Source organism: Scyliorhinus canicula, chromosome 9, assembly GCF_902713615.1.
Source record: "Scyliorhinus canicula chromosome 9, sScyCan1.1, whole genome shotgun sequence".
Classification (NCBI taxonomy): domain Eukaryota; kingdom Metazoa; phylum Chordata; class Chondrichthyes; order Carcharhiniformes; family Scyliorhinidae; genus Scyliorhinus; species Scyliorhinus canicula.
In genome coordinates, this window is record NC_052154.1 from 16,150,138 (window position 1) to 16,172,969 (window position 22,832).

At 51.0% G+C, this 22,832-nt stretch overlaps 1 protein-coding gene and 1 long non-coding RNA gene across 2 annotated transcripts in view; one reads left to right on the plus strand and one right to left on the minus strand.

The window, feature by feature from the left end:
* LOC119971116 overlaps nucleotides 1-9,142 on the minus strand; it is a 43,390-nt gene extending 34,248 nt beyond the window's left edge. The window contains exons 1-2 of the long non-coding RNA XR_005461745.1: nucleotides 9,032-9,142; nucleotides 3,938-4,088 (exon numbers count right to left, since the gene is read on the minus strand). This is a non-coding gene — a long non-coding RNA (uncharacterized LOC119971116). The remainder of the gene's footprint in view (nucleotides 1-3,937; nucleotides 4,089-9,031) is intronic.
* Nucleotides 1-22,832, plus strand: part of LOC119971115 (meckelin-like) — a 153,340-nt gene that overhangs the window by 113,594 nt on the left and 16,914 nt on the right. The window contains exons 21-25 of the mRNA XM_038806273.1: nucleotides 9,048-9,188; nucleotides 10,703-10,783; nucleotides 12,700-12,816; nucleotides 13,582-13,698; nucleotides 22,388-22,492. Coding sequence (XP_038662201.1) covers nucleotides 9,048-9,188; nucleotides 10,703-10,783; nucleotides 12,700-12,816; nucleotides 13,582-13,698; nucleotides 22,388-22,492 — 561 coding nt within the window. The remainder of the gene's footprint in view (nucleotides 1-9,047; nucleotides 9,189-10,702; nucleotides 10,784-12,699; nucleotides 12,817-13,581; nucleotides 13,699-22,387; nucleotides 22,493-22,832) is intronic.

Sequence of the window (22,832 nt, forward strand, 5' to 3'; positions counted from 1 at the left end):
TCTATATTAACTGTAATGGGGCGTGTTCGAGTCTATATTAACTGTAATGGGGCATGTTGGAGTCTATATTAACTAATTGGGCGTGTTGGAGTCTATATTAACTGTAATGGGGCATGTTGGAGTCTATATTAACTGTAATGGGCCGGTCCATGCAGTGGGGCCCACGGCGCTCACAGCCTCTGCCACCTGCACCCAGGCCTGGTGTACTGCGGTAGGCCTGCCATCCCGGGGTATAGGGTGTCCTGCGTCTCCTCCACAGCATCCAGCAGGGTCCTGAGCCCCACATCTGCAAACTGGGGTGCCGCACTCCGTGCTGCCATCTTGTTGTCTGGAATGAGTGAGTGTGTGTGTGTGTGTGTGTGGGGACTGAAGTGCTTATATGCAGCTGCAGCTTGTCAACCTTTCGATTGCCAATCCCGACCCTGGCGAATCGGACACCGATTTTCATTGGAATTGCTCTAGTTCCATGTGGCGTCGGTACAAGCCCATTAACGGATCTTAAATTGCTCGGGGCAGGCACCGATTCCGTGGACAGAGAACACAACTGATTAGTGTGGTTGTCCAGTTCAGTTTCTGATCAATGGTGACCCCTGGATGTTGATTGTGGGGGATTGCTGTTGAATGTCAAGGGATTATGGTTAGATCCTCTCTGTAGGAGATGGCCATTGCCTGGCACACGTGTGGAGTGAATGTAACTTGTCAGCCCAAGCCTGGATATTGTCCAGGTCTTGTTGCATTTGGACATGGTTTGCTTTGGAGATGGTAGCTGTAATGGGGAGTGTTGGTGTCTTGGGTGAACCTAATATCGCGGTACTGGACTCTCATTAGCTTTCATTGGAGCGTTAAATCCTGAGGTAGGCTTCATGACAGAACACTGAAACTCTCAGGTGGATTTATTCCATGTACTCTGCTACTGCTATTGGGAACAGGAATCCCTTATCGTTGCTGTGTTACAATGCCGAACTCCTAGACACATAGGCTCAGAGGTTAAATTCAGCTATAATCTGACATCTGATATTTTTTCCAAGTGTACAGTTTTCTTTCAACAACTGCAGGAATTGACCCACAACTCACATTTGCTTCATTGGAGCATTCCCTCAGAGCCGGCTGCTTATCTCTACTCTACTCACTTCGGGGCTGGTTTAGCACACTGGGCTAAATTGCTGGCTTTGAAAGCAGACCAAGGCAGGCCAGCAGCACGGTTCAATTCCTGTACCAGCCTCCCCGGACAGGCGCCGGAATGTGGCGACTGGGCGGCTTTTCACAGTAACTTCATTTGAAGCCGACTTGTGACAATAACCGATTTTCATTTTATTTTTTCATTTTCATTTCATTTCACCAGGCGATGCACCTCCAATCAAGAAATGTCTAGGCCACAACAGTTAGTCAGACCATCATGAGTAAAAATTCTACCTCTCCGCGTGTTTTCATGAGCATTGTAGTAAGACTTGAATCGAGTGGCGTGTAGCTGGTCGCTGATTCACTTGGGGTCAGTGTGTGAGGGAAGGGGGAGGAAGATCACAGGGTTATATCCCAAGCGGTTGGCGTCCTCGGGTTACTTTTTTTTCAGGGAAAGAATCTCATTATTCCCTCAGGTTAGCAAGAAATTAGTTTGCGGTCTGGCACAGGCAGGATTAGATGCGAGAACACAAAATTCCCCCCAGTTACTGTCGTTAGGGGATTAGTAACCTTCCGCATGCAAAATTCCTCTGGCCTCATTTCAAAGAACAAAACAAATTCCTCTCAGTGTAACCGAGCTGAAGGATCTGTCTTCCATCAAGTAGGCCGGAAGGAACGCATTATTTGTTCCAGATCACGAGTCACTAGGACAGTCGGAAAGTTCTGAGCCGCTCCCCATATTTCTTTCTTCTGGTTGTTGTTTAAAAGTTAATTAAGCTGTTGCTGGTGATTCCTCCCAGCCTTAGGCAACTTCAAAAGAAGCAGCCAACGTTAAAAATAAATCTTCAGTATTTGTCTGTTCCGTTTGTGGTTTGACAGGACGCTTAATTTAAAAATATTAATTGGATTTTTTTCTGCTCTAAACCTTTTGTCAAAGCAATGTGTGAATTTCAAAAGCAATGTCCTTTCTCAGATCTGGAATTGAAGCACTCCCAAGGTTGGCGCCCAATTCTTTAAAATGAAATAGCTACAGTATTTCTGGCAAAATTCACACCAATCTCCCACCGCGACCCCTTCCCCGTCCGTGGCATTGGTTACTCCCTCCTTGTCATCGATCATGAGTGGGTCATGACAGTGGTTATCAATGTGCTGTGTACCCGAATAAGCGCCGGAATGAGGCGACTAGGGGGCTTTTCACAGTAACTTCATTGCAGTGTCAATGTAAGCCTACTTGTGACACTTATAAAGATTATTATTATTATTGTACTCCCGGCATTCAAATATGCGGTGGGTGTTGGAGCAAGGAAGGATTTAAACATTAAACGGCCTGAAAGTAGCGAGAATCAATCACAAGATGAACATTTGAAAAATGAAAATGGCTTATTGTCACGAGTAGGCTTCAATGAAGTTACTGTGCAAACCCCCTAGTCGCCACATTCCGGAGCCTGTTCGGGGAGGCTGGTACGGGAATTGAACCGTGCTGCTGGCCTGCCTTGGTCTGTTTTAAAAGCCAGCGATTTAGCCCAGTGTGCTAAACCAGCCCAATTTGGACAGGCTATGGGGCATTTTAGGGTGAAATTTGGAAAGAATATCTGAACCTCTTGGGGCAGCTGGGTGCTCACAATTAAAAATTTGATCGGATTCTGTGATCTGCTATAACAAATCTTCGCCATGCCCTCTGAGTGAACTCCCCGGTGGAGGATGGCAATTCCTCCCAAAAAACACCAATGATCCTGATCCTAGTAAATGAGTCGAGGGCTATCATGGTGATGGCTGGAGCCCCTGACCGCTGAAGTTACACTGACATTCTAGGTCGGCTGAATAGGCTCAGCTCTGTGTGTCTATAATGCCACTTTCTGTGCCCTGGCATCGCAAAGCCTGGCCGGAAATTGCTGGCATTGTTGATCGGGAATGATAGCACATGTAGGAAGGGCAAAGATCGTTTGGTTTGTACCATGGATTTCTACTTGGTAACCTCACCAGAGAGCTGTTTGTCAAGCGGAGTCCATATCTACGGGTCCGTGTGATTCTTCTTGATGCTTCTTCAGAGAAATGTGACGGATTATATGCTGTGTAAGGGGGTGGGGGTGGGAGGGGGGGAACTGGAGCAGGCAGAGTAGAAGGTCAGTGATTGGTGATGTGTAGGGCACAAGACAGAGGACGTGCTCATGACAGTGTGAAGGACTATGGAAGGTGCGGATAGTGGCATAACGTTAATATGTGGGATGTGTTACTGGGAGAATGAACTTCAGGGCTTATTAAGGGAGGAAGGCAGGAATGGACTCTCTATTCAAGTCCAATTTTCATAGAATTTCATAGAATTTACAGTGCAGAAGGAGGCCATTCGGCCTATCGAGTCTGCACCGGCTCCTGGAAAGAGCACCCTATCCAAGGTCAACACCTCCACCCTATCCCCATAACCCAGTAACCCCACCCGACACTAAGGGCAATTTATCATGGGCAATCCATGCACATCTTTGGACTGTGGGAGGAAACCGGAGCACCCGGAGGAAACCCACGCACACACGGGGAGGATGTGCAGACAGTGACCCAAGCCGGAATCGAACCTGGGACCCTGGAGCTGTGAAGCAATTATGCTATCCACAATGCTACCGTGCTGCCCGTATTCAGGGTGTCATTGGAAGTCAAGGTCAATGGAACTTCCCTAACTCTGAAAGCTTGACCAAACTAAGTTTGAATCGCTCCACCAATGATGAATATGCTTTCAGTTGGCGAGGCTCTGAACTCTGGACTGTCCACCCTCCACCCCTCCACCTCTCCACCTGATTCCTCTTTTCAGACGATCTTTAAAACCTACCTTTTTCATAAAAATTTTGGTCATCTGACCTGATGTCTCTTTTTGCGGCTGGGTGTGATATTTTGTTTCATAAATTTTCCTGGGATGTTTTATCACGTTGAAGGCTGTGCAAATATAAGTTGTTGATTTGGTGGTAGTGATGGTGTTCTGCCTGGGGACAGATGAATTATGGATAGATTGAGAAAATTGATTGTATGAAAGTTTGACTTCAACGTCAGCATTGAATTTAGGTCTTCCTGAAGCTTAAAGCTTGGGCTATACCACAATGAGAGTACCGTTGTACGGAGTTGGGTAGAGTCACTTTTGGAGTCTCACTTAGGTTCAGAGGTGTTCTCTGGACATAACAGGATCAAGTTATCCTGACAAGTAATGTGTTGAAACAAAATTTTTATTGAATATTGAATTAGGATTATAATAATGATAGCAATAATGATGATATTGCAATTATTATTATTTTTTGAATAAATTTAGTGTACCCAATTATTTTTTCCATATAAGGGGCAATTAATAATCTAATAATCTTTATTATTGTCACAAGTAGGCTTACATTAACACTGCAGTGAAATTACTGTGAAAAGCCCCTGGTCCCCACGGGTACACAAAGGGAGAATTCAGAATGTTCAAATGACCGAACGGCACGTCTTTCGTGACTTGTGGGAGGGAACCGGAGCACCCGAAGGAAACCTACCCAGACACGAGGAGACAGTGACCCAAGCCGGGAATCGAACCTGCGACCATGGCGTTGAGAAGCAACAGTGCTAACCACTGTGCTACCGTGCCACCCTGCTGTGCCTCCCAATCCACCTAACCTGCAGACCTTTTGGTTGTGGGGGAAAATGTGCAAACTCCACACAGTGATTCGGGGTTGGGATTGAACCCGGGTCCTTAGGGCCGTGCGGCAGCAGTGCTAACCACTGTGCCACCGTGCCGCCTTTGATAAGACAATTAGAATTGATAATATTTTAAAAAGTAAAAAGAAAGAGTGATAACTTTATTGAGAGGAGAAAGCACTTTATATAGAATAGAACAGTACAGCACAGAACAGGCCCTTCGGCCCTCGATGTTGTGCCGAGCAATGATCACCCCACTTAAGACACCCCACTTAAACCCACGTAACCCGTATACCCGTAACCCAACACTACGGGCAATTTAGCATGGCCAATCCACCTAACCCGCACATCTTTGGACTGTGGGAGGAAACCGGAGCACCCGGAGGAAACCCACGCTCACACGGGGAGGACGTGCAGACTCCGCACAGACAGTGACCCAGCCGGGAATCGAACCTGGGACCCTGGAGCTGTGAAGCATTGATGCTAACCACCATGCTACCGTGAGGTCGCAGAATATATATATTCTGCTGGTTTAGCTAGGGGCTGGTTTAGCACAGTGGGCTAAGCCAGCTGGTTTGTGATGCAGAACAAGACCAGCAGCGTGGGTTCAATTCCTGTTCCAGCCTCCCCGAACAGATGCCAGAATGTGGCGACTGGGGCTTTTCATTGAAGCCTACTTGTGACAATAAGATATTATATATATCAGAAGAAAAGAAGGAAGACAGATTTTTTTTTAGCACAAACAATAACCCCAATTTGGTCTGTTCCCCAAAACTGGTACATGACGTTACTATCCTCTTGGTACATTCATTCCCACATCACTGAATGACCTTATGGGTGGGCACTGCAGCCCTCCCTCCTGTCTTCAGTGCTGACTATTCCACTACGGCTGCAGCAGTGAGTCTTCGAAGCAGCGTCCCTTTAAGCCAAATTTCTGGCTCCTTTCCAGCCTTTCCAGGGGTCTGGTACAGTCCTTTCCCAAAGCAAGTTTCATGTTCTCATCTGTTCTCCTCACAGGCAGGGCAAGGCCATGCCCACTTTGCAATATGCAAGTTGTTTACACGTCTTTTGATGGTGTCTGCCCACCTGCCTTCCTTCAAGTGTTATAGAGTCAGACAGAACACAAACAGGCCCTTCGGCCCACCATGTCCATGCTGACCATTGAATATCAATCTCTAAATCCCATTTACCTGCACTTGATTCATAGCCGTACCGATTTACGTGCTCGTCCAGATGCTTCTTAAACGTTGCGTATGTACCTGCCTCCACCATCCGCTCAGGCAGTGCGTTCCATATTTCCACCACCTTCTGGGTGAAAATATGTTTCCTCAGATCCCCTCTAAACCACTTACTCCCCTCCTTAAACCTATGCCCTCTGGTCTCAAACACCTCTGCCATGGGGAAATGATTCTTACGATCTACCCTATCTATGCCCTCGTAATTTTGTCATCCTCTATCAGATTCTCCCTCAGCCTCCCCTGCTCCAGGGAAGACAACCCAAGCTTATCCAATCTCTCCTCCGTGCTGAATTTTGCATCTCAGGCAACATCCTGGTGAATCACCTCTGCCCCTCCTTCCGATGTTGTGGTGACCGCAATTTCGCACAATATTCCATCTGCGACCTAACCAATGTTTTATCAAGCTTTACCAATACCTCCCTGCCGGGCATAAGCGCAGGGGCGTGGCCGGACCGTGCGTCTAAGATCGGGGTGTCTTTTAAAAATGGTGGCCTGCTGTCTGGGCGCCAATCTGCGACAACCATCGGTTTGCCCCCGGGAGTATGGGTGGGGGGTTCCGAGTATGGCGGCGGGCGGGGGCGGGAAGGGTGGGTGATATGTTCCTGGAAGGGAGCTTTGCGAGTTTGAGGAGCTTGGAGGAGAAATTTGGGTTGGTAAGGGGAAATGATTTTAGATACCTACAGTTGCGGGACTTTGTTCGTAGACGGGTCCCATCTTTCCCACGCCTCCCGCCAATGGGGATCCTCGACAGAATAGTCTCTAGGAGGGAAGAAGGGGAGGGTAGAGTCTCGGGTATTTATAAGGTGCTCATGAGGGAGGAAGGGTCCCAGACAGAGGAACTGAAACTTAAATGGGAGGAGGAGCTAGGCAGGGAAATGGAGGATGGGCTGTGGGCAGAGGCCCTGAGTAGGGTAAATTCGACCGCGACATGTGCTAGGCTCGGGCTGATCCAATTTAAGGCCGTTCACCGGGCCCATATGACGGTGGCTCGGATGAGCAAATTCTTCGGGATAGAGGACAAATGCGCTAGGTGCGCGGGAGGACCAGCGAACCACGTTCACATGTTTTGGGCATGCCCTAAGCTGAGGGGGTACTGGGAGGGATTTGCGGGGGTCATGTCCCGGGTGCTAAAAACAAGGGTGGTGATGAATCCAGGGGTGGCAATTTTTGGGGTTTCGGAAGACCCGGGGGTCCAGGGGGAGAAAGAGGCCGATGTTTTGGCCTTTGCTTCCCTGATAGCCCGGCGACGAATACTATTGGCGTGGAGGGACTCAAAGCCCCCGAAGACTGAGGGGTGGCTTGCGGACATGGCGAGTTTCCAGGGGATGGAAAAAATTGAGTTCGCCTTGTGGGGATCTGTGCAGGGGTTCGCCCGGAGGTGGCAACCATTTATTGACTTCTTTGCGGGAGAGTGAACGTCAGGGGGGGGGGGGGGGGGGGGGGATTGGGGGGTAGAGTAGAGTAGGAGGGAAAATATGGCGGGTAGTACCGGTGGGAGAGGAACGGGCTTGTGCAGTATGTTACGATGGAAGTATTGCAAGTACGTGGATGTTTGCACATTGTTGCCTTTTTTGCTTTCTTTATGATGATGTCTGTAACTGTTTATAAAGCCAAAAACGACCTCAATAAAATTGTTTATTTTTTAAAAAATGGTGGCCTGATCTGTGAGGAGCCAAACCTACCGGTGTCTACAGGCCCTGCGCACCTCATTTATGGCGCAGTTCACTCCTAAAAAAATTTGAAGTTTGGGTGAGTTGCGATTTGGACCGTGCCAAACCCGCCGGCAGGAACCGCATCTCGTTTCCCGCTGGAGGCCGCACTTGTGAGAATTGCACCTGAGGTCTGAAAAAAACGGTCACTGTTGCATATTATTGATTAATTAATCAAAGCACAATCAAAACTGGGTTAACATTAATGCCTACCAAGTAAGGTATATTACCTTTAATGACTTTAAATATTCATTTTAGGCTTAAAAATGTGAGCACAGCGGAGCTAAAATGCAAAATTGCAAATGTTAGTGGCTGCAGGCTGGCAGGCCTCAGGCCTACACTGTGGACTGAACCATAGAATCCCTACAGTGTAGAAGGAGGCCATTCGGCCCATCGAGTCTACACCAACCCTCTGAAAGAGCACCCCACCTAGGCCCACTCTCCCGCCCTATCCTCAGGGACAATTTAGCATGGCCAACCTACCTTACCTGGACATCTTTAGACTGCTACCTCCAGAGCTTGGGTAGGGAGACACCAACCATGTTTATGTTATCTTGGGGGGGGGGGGGGGGGGGGGGGGGGCGCGAGGCGGGAGGTGAGATGGGGGTCGGTGAAGAGAATTGGACAGTCCACCCCTGCCCCCTTCCATGAAGCAATAGAAAAGGTACGGACTCCATTGGGAAACAGCTCACCGGTGAGATTATCAAGCAGAAACCCGTGAAGCGAAACAAGTTGTTCTCAGACTTTGGGCAGGATTCTCCGGTCCCCCAGCCGCGTGTTTCTCGACGGCACGCCGTTCGCTGGGATTCTTCCCGCCGCTTGTCGGTGGGATTTGAGACCACCCCACACCGCCAGGAAATCTACATGCGGCTGTGCAGCGCTGGCGGGAAAATAGAATCCCGATGACCAGAGAATTCCAGCCCTTGAATTGTCCCTGGTATTCATGGTCCAAGTTCTCACAGTAATAGAAAGGTGACTATCAGCAGCCTCCCCATAGCAGGTTCAAATATCAATGCTTACAACACTGAAGGAGACCGTTCAGTCCATAATATCTGTGCCAAAGCTTGACTAGAGCATTCCAAAACAAATTCCACTACCCCGTGCGCTCTCAATCACCCTGCGCCTCCCTCCACTACAGATATTTATCCACTTTGCCCTTAAAAGGAGTAATGTTCTTTACCACAACAACACCCTGTGGAAAAACATTCCATACTCCAATGATCATCTGCGCAAACACATTTCTGTTAATCTTTCTCCTTCGCTGCTTAGAAAAGACACAAACTTGGCAGAATTAAAGAGTTGCTGTTTCTGACTTACATATTTTTGATTCCAGATCATTGGCTTAAAGAACATCGCTAGAAGAGATCTGAATTTGAATCTACATCCAGGATCTGATGTTAGTCTGGCTCCTTGGAGCCCAATTCTCCGATATGGAATAGCTGTATCCATGTGGTTGGCAGTCGGCTTGGCTCAAGTAAGACAGCTGCAGTTACATTAATTTGCATATTCGGAGCCCTGACGCTGAGAAATGGAGAGTGCTGGCTCTGCAGGCATATCCTACTCCTCCACAATTTGCATGGAGTCAGGCCAGCATTTTAAAGAGAAGGGCACAGCCCTTCAAAAGAGTCATGAACCGTAGTCTGCATGAGGGAACCTTTGAAAAGGTCCTTCTCCTATCTCCTGTGTCAAGCTTTCCACCCACCTCTTACGGCCTCTCATGCCCCCTTGCCAAGCTCTGACACTTCCTTGCCTGTGAACCCGCTATACACTGGATTAAATTAACCCTGTAGCGACATTAGGTTTATTTTAAAAAGCAATTCATTCATAACTTTCTACTATGTTGAAAAAGTGCAAGCCAATAAAAGTGTCAATCATACAGACCCTTTAAAGTATCAATAACGAAAACCACAAACCCTTGAGACCTCCTAATGTTATATAAACAAATATTGTGAAATTGACAGCAGAGATCTGAGAGCCTGAACTATCAATCGAGCAAAGTCTCCTTTGGGGTGCAACAAGAGTAATTGTTTTCTGGGCTCTCAGCCAAACATCATTATGCATACTCCCTGACGAAGCAATTCACCCAGTGCTGGTCCTTCTCCTTCTCCCCATAGCCCTGCACATTCTTCCCTTTCAGATAATAACCCAATTCCCTCCTGAAAGTTTTGATTGACCCTGCCTCCACCAAACTCTCAGGCAGTTTATTACAGATCCTAAAAAAAAATAGCTATGTGTAAAAGATGTTCCTCTTATTCCCATTGCTCCTCTTCCCAATGACCTTAAATCTGTTCCCTCTGGTTCTCGATCTTTCCACCAATGAGGACCATTTCTCCCTATCCACTCTGTCCGGACCCCTCGTGATTTTCAACACCTCTATCACATCTCCTCTCAACTTTCTCCAAAGAAAACAGTCGCAACTTCTCGAATCTGCCAATGTAATTGATGTTTCTCATTCCTGAACCACTCTCGTGAATCTTATCCTCGCCCTCTCTCATGTCTTCTCATCCTTGCTAAAATGTGGCGTCCTGAAATGGACGCAATACTGTAAATCACACTCACGCCAAATGTGCGTTTACTTCAGATAGATGCTTCATGAATTTAAAACATTTCTCACTTCTCTAATGAAGTGACAAGTGCCCAGTTCGCTTGATGACCTTTATTTATATCTGTTATGGACGATGGTTCCTGGTGGCATCACATGCTGGATTGTCGCGGCAGACGTCAGTGATTTTCCTGATCCTAATTCTGCCGTCAGTCACTGGGAGGTTCCTGGGAGTAACCTCCGGCAAACATCCCATTGTGTCTCCCTATTGACGCACCTTGCTATGTGAGGAGATGCAGGTGAAGATGCCTCACCGCAAACCACAAGCCTGGATCACGATTACTCTGCGCCAGTTTACGAACACAAAATTGGCCACCTGTTGGAACTTGTTTGGAACTATGCAAACCCATACCAACATTAACCAGAGATATTCCAACCCTTTGCAGGTAATCTTCTGTATTGGATTCTGTGAGAGATTCGTGGAAGACAAGATTCAGCAGTTTGTGGACTTGTGCTCGGTGAGCAATGTGAGTATCCGGCCTGCTGCTTTGCTTCCGCTATCCTCAATGTGGCCCAGTGACGACACAGTTACTGAGGTAAAAATGGAAAGGAACCTGACAACTGCCTCACTGGGACTGGGCCGCACCATCTAGCGTTTTCCCTCCCGTCTTCACTGAGTTTGATGCTTTCAGCCAGTTCCTGAGACGGAACAGCACAATTGACCTCTGTGCCAACGTTTGACGAGAGCAATCCAAGACAAATTCCACTACCCGGTCCGCTCCACAATCGCCCAGCGCCTCCCTCTGTTTCATTCGCTGGATTAAGGGAAGTAAAGTAAAGTCAGCCAGTGTACCCATCCCTAATTCACGGCACGGTGGCACGGTGGTTAGCACTGCTGCCTCACACGCCAGGGATGCGGGCTCAATTCCGGCCTTGGGTGACTGTCCGTGTGGAGTTTGCACATTCTCCCCATGTCTCTCCTCCGGGTGTTCTAGTTTCCCCCCACAGTCCAAAGATGTTCGGTGAATTGGCCATGATAAATTGCCCCTCAGTGTCGAAAGATGTGCAGGTTAGGTGAGGGTACATGGATAGGGTAGGGAACTGGGCCGAGATGGGTGCTCTTTCAGAGAGTCAGTGCAGACTCGATGGGCTGAATGGCCTCCTTTTGCACTGTGGGGATTCTAATTGTTACCCAGGCACTGGCTGGAAACTGTGTGGGTGTGGACTTTCAGTGTGGCCATCCATTGTTAAGTTACTTGCTTACACTGTCTGGCAAGGAATGGCTATTGAGGAGCGGGACTGGAAGGCAGTCACAATCAGAGGGGCTGCACCCGAACTGAACACGGGCCTTCCGGAGAACAGTTAGTCACACATAAGAAAAGTCCCAGGTGTGGGACTGTCCAACTGTGATTTTGGAGAAGAGCTTTGGAAAAACTCCAAGGAATACTTTCCAAACCTATAGACAAATGGGGAAGTAAAAATGTCCTTGATGAAAGATAGGAAAGACAGGGCCTGTTGCTAATCTAACAATGTAATCCAGGGCCTTTGTTTTTCACATTTTATACCTGTGAACTCAGGTGCTGTAATCCTATCTCTGACTCACACTCACTATCAGCATGGCTTCCCCCTGGGAGTACTGAAAAACATACATTTACACAACAGTTTTGCCAATCAGCTATGATTTACCTTGTGAAGTGTTCTCACGGTTGGTATGTAGGAAATGCAGCAGCCAATTTGCACACAGTGAACTCCCACACACAACAATATGATAATGAGCTCACCAAGGCTCCTTCGACAGCACTCTACAAACCCACGACTACCGCCATGTAGAAAGATAGGGGCAGCAGACGCATGGGAACCCCCACCACCTGGAAGTTCCCCTCCAAGCCACTCACTATCCTGACTTGGAAATATATTGCCGTTCCTTCACTGGGGTGAAATCCTGGAACTCCCTTGCTAACAGCATCGTGGGTGTACCTACACCACATGGACTGCAGCGGTTCAAGAAGGCAGTTCACCAGCACCTTCTCCAGGGAAGTTAGGGATGAGCAATAAATGCAGGCCAAACCAGCAACACCCAGATCCCACAAACGAATAAAATAAATCATCTGTTTTGTGTGATGTTGGCTGAGGGATAAATATTGGCCAGGACATCAGGGATAAGTTCCCTGCTCTTCTTCAAAATAGTGACAAGACCCCCCTCCCCCCAGTTTGAGATTTCACTTCTGACCCCTTGCTCCTGTTAAGAATCCAATTTTTCGAACACAAAGCCATTCTAACTAGCTGCTGGGAGTTGGATGGAACTCACCAAGCTGATTGTCCCTGATGTTTTTCCAAACGTCACTGTACGAAATGGAGGTTAGAATGGAAATGTCAACATCATTTTCTTTTACATCTGTGTCTCAAGTATGCCTAATTTTTTTCCGAATACAATTACATCCAGGTATCCGTCTTGGTCTTATTGCACAGGTGCTATGGTTATTACATCCACGGACGGTCGGTGCACGGACAAGCTGATATTGGTATGGAGTCAATGTACCTCAACCTCAAGAAAGAAGAGGTAATCAAGTGATGCATTTTACCATATTAGGGTAGATTAATCTTAATAAATTGCACTCAAATAACATGGAAAAATAGTAACAGGAGTAGGCTAAGTGGGCCACTCGAGCGCGTCCTCCATTCAAATAGATCATGGCTGAAACTTGACCTCAACTTCATTCTCCTGCCCTATTTCCATATCCCTTGCATTTCCTTTGAACCTATCAATCCCGGGCCTAATTGCACTAAATAACTGGCCTCCTCAGCCCTCTCGGGTATATTGAAGTTCAAAGATTCAGGACCCTCTGAGTGAAGAAATTTCTCCTCATCTCAGTCCTAAATATCCAACCCTTATCCCAAGACAATGAACCCGAGTCCAAGTCTCTCCCCTGACCAGATAGGGCAGATATTCCCGCTCTTGCCTCTGGGGTTAATTGTCCTGGGAATTGTTCTGGGAATGCCTGGGGGCAGTGATTATAGGAAAATATGTCAGGATGGAATACTAAATCGAGTAGATTTGTTCTTTTTTTTTTCTCACCTTCAGACAAAGTTTTACACAAGTTTTCAACCAAGAAGGTGTGTTTCCCAGTCAGAGTTCCGTCAGCCAATGGACCCCGGGTTCAGGAGCAGGAACATCTGCTCACATAGGGAACGACAAGGGCTGGCCATTGGAGAGAAAAATTCTGAAGTTGACTTGCTTCAAGCGGGAATGGGGAGACAGAGAGGTTAATGTTTGGGAAGAGTCAGAAACTGCAACGCTGTCTAATATTCCACTTTTTAACCACAGGGAAATCTTTGTGCAATGAGAGGCCTTGAGCCCAACATGGATGTCCAGACCTTTGAGGTCTTAATTTCTAATAAAGTCAGACAACAATACGATCGGATACTATCACCACTCAGTGAGGTACTTCCTTTTTTTATTAATAACCTGTTGGGAAGAATTTTCCATTCACTGCACAGTGTTGCCTGAGGCGAGGAACTCAGCCCCCCCCCCCCCCCCCCCCCCCGACCCTCCAGGCCAGATCCCCACCCTCGCCCAGCCCAGCAAGACATGTTTCGAGTTATTTCAGTAAGATATGGCACGGAGAGGCTGTTGGCTTTGCCCCCGGAGCAGGGGTTTAAGGAAAAGCCTGTGGTTAGCCGGAGGGGATTTTGGCCTGCGGCAGGGTTGCCTCCGGTACTTCCAAGAAGGACCAGCTGCCAGGTCCGTATCCCAGAATTCCAGAGGAAAGAGCAGCAGAAAAGTATAATATGAAGGTGGAGGATTATAGCCGTCTCCTGGCGAACCAGTTGCGGCGAGAGCGAGTTTGGTGGTGCACCTGGGATGAACCAGACCTGCGACGTTGGGGCGGGGGGGGGGGGCGGGGGTGTAAAATTGTAAACATGCCCTAAACGTGTTTGTGGGGAATGACGTGTTCATCATGCTAATTGCTACAATCGAGAGAAACCATGTGTGGGGTTGAGCAGATAGATGAAGAGAGGGGACAGGAACAAATCCCCGCACTCCCCCTGAGGTGAGGTTGGCCTGATGACCAGCAGGTTCCCACAAGGCAAGATTCAAAAGGGGCCTCCTGTTCACTGAGAAATTCCCATTTGACTGATTCAGCAGGAATCTTGTGGCACTAAACGCCACATTTCCATATGTGGTTTAAAGCCATGTTTTGACCGGTACGACTCTTGTGAATCTCCTTGGGACCTATTTGTATTAAAGATGTTCTATAAATGTAATACATTGCATTAGTTAGGGAATAAATAAAGTGCTTACCGCCAAGCTCAATTCAACAGCCGCTATAACCACCCAACCACTTCCCATCCTGTACTCCTTCCTCCACATTCTCTCCCTCCATCCTCTCCCTCCACAGTCTCTCCCTCCATGCTCTCCCTCCACATTCTCTCCCTCCTCGCTCTGCCTCCATATTCTCTCCCTCCATGCTCTCCCTCCACATTCTCTCCCTACATGCTCTCTCCATTCTCTCTCCCTCCTCGCTCTCTCTCTCCATGCTCTCTCTCTCCATTCTCTCCATGTTCTCTCCCACCACGCTCTCTCTCTCCATTCTCTCTCCCTCCACGCTCTCTCCCTCCACATTCTCTCCCTCCATGCTCTCCCTCCACATTCTCTCCCTACATGCTCTCTCCATTCTCTCTCCCTCCTCGCTCTCTCTCTCCACGTTCTCTCTCTCCACGCTCTCTCTCCACGCTCTCTCCACGCTCTCTCTCTCCATTCTCTCTCCCCCTTCGCTCTCTCTCTCCAGGCTCTCTCCACGCTCTCTCTCTCCATTCTCTCTCCCCCCTCGCTCTCTCTCTCCACGCTCTCCCTCCACATTCTCTCCATGTTCTCTCCCTCCTCGCTCTCTCTCTCCATTCTCTCTTTCTCCACGCTCTCTCTCTCCACGCTCTCTCCCTCCACGCTCTCTCTCTCCATTCTCTCTCCCTCCACGCTCTCTCCCTCCACGCTCTCGCTCCATGCTCTCTAACTCCATGCTCTCTCCATTCTCTCTCCCTCCTCGCTCTCTCGCCACGCTCTCTCCCTCCATGCTCTCTCCCTCCATGCTCTCTCCCTCCATGCTCTCTCCCTCTGCCTTCTCTCCCTCCACGCTCTCTCACTCCTCGCTCTCGCTCCGCGCTCTCTCCCTCCATGCTCTCTCCCTCCATGCTCTCTCCCTCCTCACTCTCGCTCCGCGCTCTCTCCCTCCACGCTCTCTCCCTCCACGCTCTCTCCCTCCATGCACTCTCCCTCTGCCTTCTCTCCCCTCCACGCTCTCTCCCTCCTCGCTCTCGCTCCGCGCTCTCTCCCTCCACGTCTCTCCCTCCGCGCTCTCTCCCTCTGCGCTCTCTCCCTCCACGCTCTCTCCCTCCATGCTCTCTCCAGGCTCTCTCCCTACTCGCTCTCCCTCCACGCTCTCTCCCTCCTCGCTCTCCCTCCACGCTCTCTCCCTCCTCGCTCTCGCTCCGCGCTCTCTCCCTCCACGCCTCTCCCTCCACGCTCTCTCCCTCCGCGCTCTCTCCCTCCATGCTCTCTCCCTACTCGCTCTCCCTCCACGCTCTCTCCCTCCTCGCTCTCGCTCCGCGCTCTCTCCCTCCACGCTCTCTCCCTCCTCGCTCTCGCTCCGCGCTCTCTCCCTCCACGTCTCTACCTCCACGCTCTCCCTCCACTCTCCATTCTCTCCCTCCACTCTCACTCTCCCTCCACTCTCCATTCTCTCTCCCTCCTCGCTCTCTCTCTCCACGCTCTCTCCCTCCGCGATCTCTCCCTCCACGCTCTCTCCCTCCGCGCTCTCTCCCTCCACGCTCTCTCCCTCCTCACACTCGCTCCACGCTCTCTCCCTCCACGCTCTCTCCCTCCACGCTCTCTCCCTCCACGCTCTCTCCCTCCGCGTTCTCTCCCTACACGCTCTCTCCCTACACGCTCTCTCCCTCCATGCCCTCCCCCCTCAGCGCTCTCTCCCTCCGCACTCTCTCCCTCCTCGCTCTCCCTCCGCGCTCTCTCCCTCCTCGCTCTCGCTCCGCGCTCTCTCCCTCCACGCTCTCTCCCTCCACGCTCACTCTCCACGCTCTCTCCCTCCACGCTATCTTCCTCCACGCTCTCTCCCTCCATGCTCTCCCCCTCCATGCTCTCTCCCTCCTCGCTCTCGCTCCACGCTCTCTCCCTCCACGCTCTCTCCCTCCTCACTCCCTCCACGCTCTCTCCCTCCACGCTCTCTCCCTCCTCACTCCCTCCATGCTCTCTCCCTCCACGCTCTCTCCCTCCACGCTCTCTCCCTCCACGCTCTCTCCCTCCTCACTCCCTCCATGCTCTCTCCCTCCACACTCTCTCCACGCTCTCTCCCTCCACACTCTCTCCACGCTATCTCTCTCCACGCTCTCTCCCTCCACGCTCCCTCCCTCCTCGCTCTCGCTCCACGCTCTCTCCCTCACGCTCTCTTCCTCCACGCTCTCCACGCTCTCTCCCTCCATACTCTCTCCCTCCACGCTCTCTCCCTCCTCCTCCCTCCATGCTCTCTCCCTCCACGCTCTCCTCCCTCCACGCTCTCTCCCTCCACGCTCTCTCCCTCCTCACTCCCTCCATGCTCTCTCCCTCCACACTCTCTCCACGCTCTCTCCCTCCACACTCTCTCCACGCTATCTCTCTCCACGCTCTCTCCCTCCACGCTCCCTCCCTCCTCGCTCTCGCTCCACGCTCTCTCCCTCCACGCTCTCTTCCTCCACGCTCTCCACGCTCTCTCCCTCCATACTCTCTCCCTCCACGCTCTCTCCCTCCTCGCTCTCGCTCCACGCTCTCTTTCTCCAGGCTCTCCAAACTCTCTCCCTCAACACTCTCTCCACGCTATCTCTCTCTACGCTCTCTCCCTCCACGCTCTCTCCCTCCATGCTCTCTCCACACTCTCTCTCGCCCCTCTCTGCGTTTTCTTCCCCTACGCTTTCTCCATATTCTCTCCCTCCATGCTCACTCCCTCCACGCTCTCTCCCGCCACGCTCTCTCCCTCCACACTCTCTCCACGCTCTCTCCCTCCTTGCTCTCTCCCTCCTTGCTCTCTCCCTCCACTCTTTCTCCCTGGACGACCTCTCCCTCCTTGCTCTCTCCCTCCACACTCTCTCTTCCCATGCTCTCTCTCTCGTGTCTCTCCACACTCTCTTCCCCTACGCTTGCTCCATATCCTCTCTCTCCACACTCTCTCCCTCCACACTCTCTCCCCACACTCTCTCCCTCTGTGCTCTCTATGCTCTCATCCACCACGCTCTCTCCTTCATGCTTTCTTCTTCCACGCTCCACGCTCTCTCCTAGTGCGCTCTCTCTCCACGCCCTCTCCCAACATGCTCCCTCTCCACGCTCTCTCCACGCTCTCTTCCTCTATGCCCTCTTTCCATGCTCTCTCCCAGCACGCTCCCTCTCCACGCTCTCTTCCTCTATGCTCTCTCTCCATGCTCTCTCCCTCCGCCTTCTCTCCCTCCACGCTCTCTCCCTCCTCGCTCTCGCTCCGCGCTCTCTCCCTCCACGCTCTCTCCCTCCGCGCTCTCTCCCTCCACGCTCTCTCCCTCCGCGCTCTCTCCCTCCACGCTCTCTCTCTCCGCGCTCCCTCCCTCTATGCTCTCCCCCTCCATGCTCTCTCCCTACTCGCTCTCCCTCCACGCTCTCTCCCTCCGTGCTCTCTCCCTTCTCGCTCTCCCTCCGCGCTCTCTCCCTCCTCGCTCTCCCACCACGCTCTCTCCCTCCTCGCTCTCCCTCCACGCTCTCTCCCTCCTTGCTCTCGCTCCACGCTCTCTCCCTCCTCGCTCTTGCTCCACGCTCTCTCCCTCCATGCTCTCGCTCCATGCTCTCTAACTCCATGCTCTCTCCATTCTCTCTCCCTCTTCGCTCTCTCTCTCCACGCTCTCTCCCTCCATGCTCTCTCCCTCCATGCTCTCTCCCTCCTCACACTCGCCCCGCGCTCTCTCCCTCCACGCTCTCTCCCTCCACGCTCTCTCCCTCCGCGTTCTCTCCCTCCACGCTCTCTCCCTCCATGCCCTCCCCCCTCCGCGCTCTCTCCCTCCGCACTCTCTCCCTCCTCGCTCTCCCTCCACGCTCTCTCCCTCCACGCTCTCTCCCTCCACGCTCTCTTCCTCCACGCTCTCTCCCTCCATGCTCTCCCCTCCATGCTCTCTCCCTCCTTGCTCTCGCTCCACGCTCTCTCCCTCCACGCTCTCTCCCTCCGAGCTCCCTCCCTTCGAGCTCCCTCCACGCTCTCTCCCTCCACGCTCTCTCCCTCCTCACTCCCTCCACGCTCTCTCCCTCCATGCTCTCTCCCTCCTCACTCCCTCCATGCTCTCTCCCTCCACGCTCTCTCCCTCCACGCTCTCTCCCTCCTCACTCCCTCCATGCTCTCTCCCTCCACGCTCTTTCTACGCTCTCTCCCTCCACGCTCTCTTCCTCCGCGCTCTCTCCCTCCATGCTCTCTCCCTCCACGCTCCCTCCCTCCTCGCTCTCGCTCGACGCTCTCTCCCTCCACGCTCTCTTCCTCCACGCTCTCCACGCTCTCTCCCTCCATGCTCTCTCCCTCCACGCTCTCTCCCTCCTCGCTCTCGCTCCACGCTCTCTTTCTCCACGCTCTCTTCCTCCACGCTCTCCAAACTCTCTCCCTCAACACTCTCTCCACGCTATCTCTCTCTACGCTCTCTCCCTCCACGCTCTCTCCCTCCATGCTCTCTCCACACTCTCTCTCTCGCCCCTCTCAGCGTTTTCTTCCCCTACGCTTTCTCCACATTCTCCCCCTCCATGCTCTCTCCCTCCACGCTCTCTCCCTCCACACTCTCTCCACGCTCTCTCCCTCCTTGCTCTCTCCCTCCACGCTCTCTCCCTCCACTCTCTCTCCCTCGACGACCTCTCCCTCCATGCTCTCTCCCTCCACACTCTCTCTTCCCATGCTCTCTCTCTCGTGTCTCTCCACACTCTCTTCCCCTACGCCTGCTCCATATTCTCTCTCTCCACGCTCTCTCCCTCCACACTCTCTCCCCACACTCTCTCCCTCTGTGCTCTCTATGCTCTCATCCACCACGCTCTCTCCTTCATGCTTTCTTCTTTCACGCTCCACGCTCTCTCCTAGTGTGCTCTCTCTCCACGCCCTCTCCCAACACGCTCCCTCTCCACGCTCTCTTCCTCTATGCCCTCTTTTCATGCTCTCTCCCAGCACGCTCCCTCTCCACGCTCTCTTCCTCTATGCTCTCTCTCCATACACTCTCCCTCCATGTTCTCTTCCTCCACGTTCTACGTGCTCGCTCTCTCCACGCTCTCCACGCTCTCTTCCTCCACATTCTCTCCCTCCATGCTCTCCCTCCATGCTCTCTCTCTCCACACTACCTCCCTCCACACACCCTCTTCACCCATAAACACTCCCTGCACTCTCTCTTTATCTCTCCATAATCTCCCTCCACATAGCCCCTCCACATTCATAGAATCATAGAAGTTACAGTGCAAAAGGAAGCCATTCAGCCCATCGAATCTGCACTGGCCCTTGGAAAGAGCACCCAAACTAAGCCCGCACCTCCACCCTATCCTCATAACCCAGTAACACCCCACCTAAACCTTTTTGGACACTAAGGGCAATATTTTATCATGGCCAATCCACCTAACCTGCACCCCTTTGGATTGTGGGAGGAAACCGGAACACGCGGAGGAAACCCACGCAGACACAGGGAGAACGTGCAGACTCCGCATGGGCAGTGACCCAAGCCAGGAATCGAACCCGGGTCCCTGGAGCTGTGAAGCAACAGCGCTAACCACTGTGCTACCGTGCTGCCCTGCTCACTCATTCACTTCCTTCATGCTCTCCCGCTATTATTTCTCCACGCATTCTTACAATTTTCTCACCCACCACTCTCTCTCCACACACCCTCGCCCTCCACCTTCACGAAACCCACCAGGGACGTAGCAGGCGCCAACGTTTCATTGCCGCAGAGATGACACACTGGGTGGCCCAGCCCCTCGTATGTGATTGGCCACTGTCGGTCCGCTCCCACTTTGTGGGGCGTTTATGAGCAATTGATTCCACTGAAAAAAAGTGGGCGTGCTGTGGAATTATTTCTCTCATTTGTATGCCGCGTTACTGAAAAGGTTGGAAACAACTGGTCTGGAGCATCAATATAAATCAAGAAAATCAATGATCTTTGAGGAACCTCACTTCCTCCAGTCCACAGAACAACTACTCTGTGTCCTGGCACTCAGCCAACTTCCTGTCTATTCGGCCCCTTCCCCTCTCATTTCATGGGCTTCACTTTGCTGACAAGCCTGTTATATGGCACTTTGTTAAATGTCTCCTTTTAAAACCACGAACGCCACATTAACCACATTACTATCATCAATCTTCTCTGTAACCTCATCAGAAAACTCAATCCAGCTAAGCGTGATTTATCCTCCTCAGACCTGCGCTAGCTTTCCTTAATTAATCCGCATTCATCCAAGTGACTGATTCTGGTACCCCAGATTATTGTTTCCCTCCCAAACCACAGTGTTAACTCGGCTACTGACTTTATTTTTGAATTTAAAACATTGAACAAGTTGAAGAGTGGGCAGTACGGTGGCATAGTGGTTAGCACTATGGCTTCACAGCGCCAGGGTCCCAGGTTCGATTCCTGGCTGGGTCACTGTCTGTGCAGAGTCTGCACGTTCTTCCCGTGTCTGCGTGGGTTTCCTCCGGGTGCTCCGGTTTCCTCCCACAGTCCCAGGACGTGCAGATTCATAGAATTTACAGTGCAGAAGGAGGCCATTCAGCCCATCGAGTCTGCACCGGCTCTTGAAAAGAGCACCCTACCCAAGGTCAACACCTCCACCCTATCCCAATAACCCAGTAACCCCACCCAACACTAAGGGCAATTTTGGACACTAAGGGCAATTTAGCATGGCCAATCCACCTAACCTGCACATCTTTGGACTGTGGGAGGAAACTGGAGCACCCGGAGGAAACCCACGCACACACGGGGAGAACGTGCAGACTCCGCACAGTGACCCAAGCCGGAATCGAACCTGGGACCCTGGAGCTGTGAAGCAATTGTGCTATTCACAATGCTACCGTGCTGCCCCAAAATTGAATTCAAATTTCACCATCTGCCATGGTGGGATTTGAACCCATTACCCTGGCTCTCTCTCTGGATTACTCGACCACTGACAATACCACTAGGCCATGATAAATTGCCCTTAGGTTAGATGGAGCTGCTGGGTTACGGGGATAGGCTGGATTGGGTTACGGGGATAGGGTGGAGGTGTGGGCTTGAAGTAGGGTGCTCTTTCCAAGAGCCGGTGCAGACTCGATGGGCCCAATGGCCTCCTTCTGCACTGTAAATTCTATGAAATCTATGAGTTGGTGCCTCCATGTTGAAGCGTCCTCTCTCTGACTCACATTCCCATTTCAGTCTGCTGTACCTTTTCAGGTAGGTGTCTGACAGGTTCTCCAGCTTGGCGAACCCTCCCACCATCCTGAACTGGACAGAGAACCTGTCCCCATCCCGACAGGACACATGAAAATTCCAATGGACGTCCGTTTCCCCGGCGGGGTAGAGGGTTGGCTTGGGACTTGGAAATCATTCTGATTGTGTTTCACACCCTCCCCTCCCCCGACGGAATATCCAGCCCAGAAAGTACAATTCAGAATTTACTGGAAAGATACTAGAAGTGAAAGGTTCTACAGGAGTGACCAGGCTCAGGTTCTTCTCTCGAGAAACGGGAAAACGGTTTGAAAGAATGAGTGTGGAGAAGGTGTTTCCTCTCTGAGGCAAGACCAGATCCAGGAGCCGTATGTACACGATAGTCACTGATAAACCCATCAGGGAATTCAGGAGAAACCTCTTTATTGACAGAATGGCCAAATACAGAACTCGCTACTACATGGAGTAATTGAGGAAAAGATTAATTTAAGTGGAAACTAGAGATGCAAATGCGAGAAAATGGAAGTTTATGTCAGTGAAGTTAGGTAACGAGGGGTGAGGTGTGATTTGCGGGCTGCTGAAGCATCCGTATAGAAGTGTTGAACCACCTTTAACAAGAACCACAAAACTAATACAGAATGTGACCTTAAAATTCAGCCCTCCTGTTGTTTTTTCCTCCGCATTTTTCTTGATCATCGAAGGCAGCAAAAGTGAATCAAAGCAGCCGTGAGGATTCAGCCACTCTGCAGCAGAATCTGAAAGCCTACTTCACAATGAATAAGTTCCTTTCATCCTTCCTTGAACATGTGAGTCGGTGCCTTTCGTTTTGCTTGTCTGCTGCGTGTGTGAGGAGGGGGGGGGGGGGGGGGGGGGGGGGTACTGTCGATCCGTGTGTGGGATGCTGTGTGCACATTTATGCCATTGGGATAAACCAATGTTGGAAGTGAATTGATGTTTTTTGACTGAATAGTGTAATATCAAGATTGAACTCATCTGGGCACCGTATGCAATGCATTGAGTAGAAGGCAGGTAGAAGGCCTCAATTATCTTCTGGGTGCTTCAGCTCAGTCAGTGCTCATTATGCTAAGAGGCTATCTTGTTATATTTCAGCCCATTTTCAATATATCTAACTGCAAAGAGCTCTTA